Raw genomic sequence first — 4,849 nt, 5'->3', positions numbered from 1 at the left:
AAACACACTTTCAGTAAAACTTGAGTAAAAATATTACTTGGGTATAAAGTATACTTTAATAAATATTCATTTTCAACCATTTATTTTAGACATAACATCTTTAAAATAAAAATCTTTAGTTGAGTTAGTAGTACAGCCGACTGATTTTCTGGTTATGATCTATTCAATAAAATACAACATTGACAGTACCATAGCCTAAGAGCCGGAGCAAAGATATGTTACAAACGATCAATAATTTTAAGACATTAAGAGATCTCTACCAGATAACTGGAAGATTTTTTACGGACCTGAAAAGAATTTATGTATGTTAAAATTTGTATTCCTTTTTCTTACCTCATGCTCTTCCATTTCCAGATGAGGAACAATTGAAAAGAGTTAAGATCATCTGGTGCATGGTTAGTTCCATTTTCTACCATCATTCTTCCAATATTATCTGTAATTTCAATAGCACCAGATAATTGAACACTATCACCATCATCTAATATTGAATCTGTTAGACTAGGTTCTTGTGATTTGCTGGTATCAAATGAAATATTTGGAAAGTCGTACACAATTTCCATTTTTGAAATATCCAGGTAGCTTGTATCCTAGAACAGAACATAAAGTTGTAAATTGAAGTAGTTCAGATTAAAAGAAGTATTTTGTCATTTTTGGCATAATTTCTAAATAAGATAGTCATGAAACATGAATAGTAGCTTACCAATCCTAATTATAATAATATAACCTAACAGCTTTGCACGCTGACAATCGAAAAAATTAGCAAATAGGCGATATTTTGAAACCTTTTATTTAGTATTTAATTTAGGCCTAGTATTGAACTAAAAAATCCAATACCAAAAAAAAAAGTTTGGTAACTATGCAGCAGTTGGTACTTGTGGAAAAAATATATATTTTTAAACATTTTTCCATGTAAAATTACTTGCTGAACACGATTATAATGGTCTTTTTTGTCGGAAAACGCTGTTAAATTCACTTAATGCTACTTAAAGTACAGATTTCAATGATTGTAATCTGCTGCCTTGGAACATTTAACGACTTTTCCGACAAAAAAGACCGTCATATTCATGTTCAGCAAGTAATTTTACATGGAAATTAGTAAAAAATATTTATTTTTCCACAAGTACCAACTGCTGCATATATACCAACAGTTCATAAATAAAGGCTAGGCCAGTTTTTGGTACGTAATACTGCAAGTAATGTGTAGAAAAAATCTTTCTGCCATTAACACCACTACCCTAAACTTTTGCCAGTTTTTTTAGCTATTGTTTATAGGCTAGGTTATGTTCGAAATAAATTTGTATCTGTCCTTCAGATAAGTTTATACCAAATCTAAACTTACCAAATCAGGCATGTTATTTTCCAACATTTCATTGAGATCTACACCGTTTTCTCCTTCATTCTGTGTAGGTTTATGTGATATAGGACTATCATTGCAGACATAGCTATGCTCTTGTTGTATATTTTGTCGACTCCTGAAACAAAGGCAATTAATTATTTATTTTACTGGAAATATTAATTTCATCTTATTTTAATGTATATTATTATTATTACAATATTTCATTATAAATATAAGTAATTATTAGTCAAGGCTCAAAAACCTATTATTTAACCTAAAAATTATGTGCTTACCTGATCAGTTTCCAATAAACGTAGCTCATGATCTGGTTCAGAAGAATCAGGGGTTTGAACTTTTGCCATTTCCATAATTAACAAAGTTCTTCTCTTTATATCCATTTTGTAACACTTAGACACAATACAGACATAAAACAATCATTTATGTTACTCTATTATATTGTATTGCAAGCAGGTTTATCTAACTTCAAACTTGGTTCCTGTATGCAAAACAGCTGATCAAGATGAAGACTACACAACAAAGAGAATCAAGTTGGTTGGTTCTGTTATGCATATTACAAAACCAGTCTCTGAATTTTGAAACAAAGAACCAAGCCACTTGGTTCCCTTATTCATAATATTGAATCCGACATACAGCATTTGATGTTTTTTCATGATTTTTTTTTTGCATTTGTAGTTTCAAAGCCAGTTAAAGTAAAAAAATATGGGTATAAATTCTTTCAAGCTCTTCAAGATGGCGGTGGGTGATATCTCAATTTCCCAAAAATTGTTGGTTGGTTCCATTATGCATATATAGGTCCATATAACACAAGGATTGGTAAGGTAAACAATGTTTGTGTCAATCAAATATAACTTGAAAATGGATCAGAGCAGCTGTTAAAAAATAATTAATACACAAATTAATTTTCATTAGTTTTAAAGGATTAAAAATGGTAATGATTTTTAAAATCACGTAAACAGCTTATTCAGAATTGAATTAAAAAGTTATCAGTAATAGGCATAATGAATTCAAGTGTTTTTCAAATCTAAATAGTTGTAGTGTTAGTATATTATGACTTAACCTGCAAAATTACAAAAATGAGTTAACAGTAACAAATTGACATTTTGTTTACCCTCACATGGTTATAAAATTAAAAAGATGCATTGACAAATGTTTTTAGATAAATTAACATGTAAATAATTATCACACGACAATAATCCAAGTATTAGATTTCACTATTCCAATCCTGAATAGTTGTGGCAGCGTCATGATAAATTAAATACAACTTGCAGTGTACTTCTGTGATGGTGTGTTACCTATGAAGTTTGTGTCACAAATCACTAAAAGAAGAATGACTACTAGACAAAGTAATGAAGATGGTCTGTGAGTAAATTGATGACTTTTATTTGTAATAAAAAACTAAAAATTAGAAAAAAAGCCTTTCCACATTAAAAAAATTGCTTACTCAAAGTAATAAGTAAATATAAAATTGTATCTCTTATCATAAAGTTTCTATAAAATAAATTATCATTTTTATTCTGATCTATGTTGTATTTTACAAAATCTTCAAATTTTACTTATAGTACCAAAACATTTGAGTTGATATTTTTTCGTGATTTTAAGGATTTTTAATCATGATAATTAAGTAACTTATATAAATTTATAGTTGCTTGCTGTACTTTTAGTAATCGTAATGATGATTATCGATCAGGCAGTGTCATCTTATATGGCTGTTTCTAATTCATTTGTCACACGAATCTCACTGATATGAGCACTTAAAGTGTGTTGCGTGCAAAATCATTTGATAGTTAACAGGAAACATGAACTGACATATTTTGCCTCATGATAAAATTGTAATGTAAACTAAAAATGTCATTTAACGGCAAAGTCATGGCGATTATGTCATGGTTGATGTTTGTCTAGGCTTAATACCCAACCATTGATTAAGTCCCTTTATCAAAAAACTGACTAGAATTTGTAGACAAGAGTAAAATCTGCATTGATTAATATTTTTTGTTTTATTCAATAGAATTAAAGGCTACTTGTGAAGTTCAGTACTGTGTGTTAGTCCTGCATTGTGGCATTTTGGGAATATAGATCATTCAGCAGTTGTTTTAAAATTAATTATTGAAACAACACACTTTTTGTTAAGATCAGATGGAATTAGAACTAGAAGATATGAAGAACTGCTCTTGGATCAATAAATTTAGATAGTCGAGTTTGGAAGTTAAGAATTGACTAACCAGTAAGCTACAATAACGGGAGTTGCAATCAAATTAAGCTAGTTTATTTTTGCATAATAGACATATGAAGCAAATTATTTTCAATTAATAACTTGATGCTTTTACAACCATATCAACAAAAACAGGTAGGCTACCAGATTTTGTTGCTTCACACTGTACACTATAACTGCTCAACACTTAATATATATACCAATAACACAAAAAATTTTTTGAAGAAATTTAATATCCAGCGTACTGCCGTACAAAAATGAGAGCAATATTTTAGAATTTTTATAATACATAATTTACAGGGTTTAAAAAAATGAAATCCACTGTAGTGTTTGATTTGAGTGGTTTTGCCAATTGCAAAACGAATACTCTTCTAAACCCATCTCCATAGTAGTCAAATAGAACAAATACTAGTAGCTGGATTCCATGCTCGATACATTGGTGCTTTTATCTTATTGCAGAAAAAATTAGTGCATTCCAATAGTATTGGGTACATACAGTTGTTCTATCAATTTTTGAATACATATTCGCCAAATTTCCCACCTCTTTGTTACTATATTACAAGGGTTATGGGGATTTTGATGTGGGGGAGGGGGGGCCTGTGGGGGGTGACAAGTGGTGCTGCTTGTTTGCTTATGGTATTGGTCAATCGGTGGTTAAAGCGATTTTAATTTGTGGTCCTTTGCTTCCCTTTTTCTCTACATCTATCTTGTATTCATTACAATGTATATTGTAAAGTAAAAAACTATATATTGAAATTGATTATGATATATATGCATATAATGTCATTTCAATTGGTATAGATTTTTACTTTAAAACTTCCTTTATAATTGGTGGTTTGGGTTTTTTTTTTCAATCAATACGCTAAGTATTGATTGAAAAAATCGCAAAGTAGCGGGTTTTGAACATAGTCGGTGCAACATAAAAGGTTATTAAGTCGGGCCTAAGGAGGTAAACTAACGTCTTGGACAATTTAGAAGAAATATACGTAAAATGAGCGTCCCATTTCATTTTCTATCAATGTAAACACCCAGGAATTTTTAACATTGTCTGAGAGACTAATTTTAAGTTACGACTGTCAACTGCCCTCGTACTGAAGAATAATATTGTATCGTTTTTTGATTCATATAATAAGAAACCATTGCTAGTGAACCCAATTTGGAAGCATCTGAAATAGAATTTTAGTTTTATTTGTTTTTTGAAATTTAAAAGGACTAAGTTCACATGTAAATTTTTTGCTAATATTTAACAACCAGTGTATCTTGTCTTCATGCATAACGGATAA

At 29.9% G+C, this 4,849-nt stretch overlaps 1 protein-coding gene across 1 annotated transcript; it reads right to left on the bottom strand.

Annotated features, from left to right (window-relative positions):
• Positions 1 to 333: 333 nt before the first annotated feature.
• Positions 334 to 1,658, bottom strand: LOC124374917 (the record flags this gene model as incomplete). Its single annotated transcript, XM_046833052.1, has 3 exons — positions 1,630 to 1,658; positions 1,340 to 1,472; positions 334 to 587 (listed from the first exon to the last, which is right to left on the bottom strand). Coding segments are annotated over exons 1-3 (416 nt in total), but the record flags the coding sequence as incomplete, so codon positions are not given.
• Positions 1,659 to 4,849: the final 3,191 nt, after the last annotated feature.

The sequence above is a fragment of the Homalodisca vitripennis genome, unplaced genomic scaffold (assembly GCF_021130785.1).
Source record: "Homalodisca vitripennis isolate AUS2020 unplaced genomic scaffold, UT_GWSS_2.1 ScUCBcl_11208;HRSCAF=20399, whole genome shotgun sequence".
NCBI lineage: Eukaryota > Metazoa > Arthropoda > Insecta > Hemiptera > Cicadellidae > Homalodisca > Homalodisca vitripennis.
This window is presented reverse-complemented; position numbering and strand designations above follow the sequence as displayed.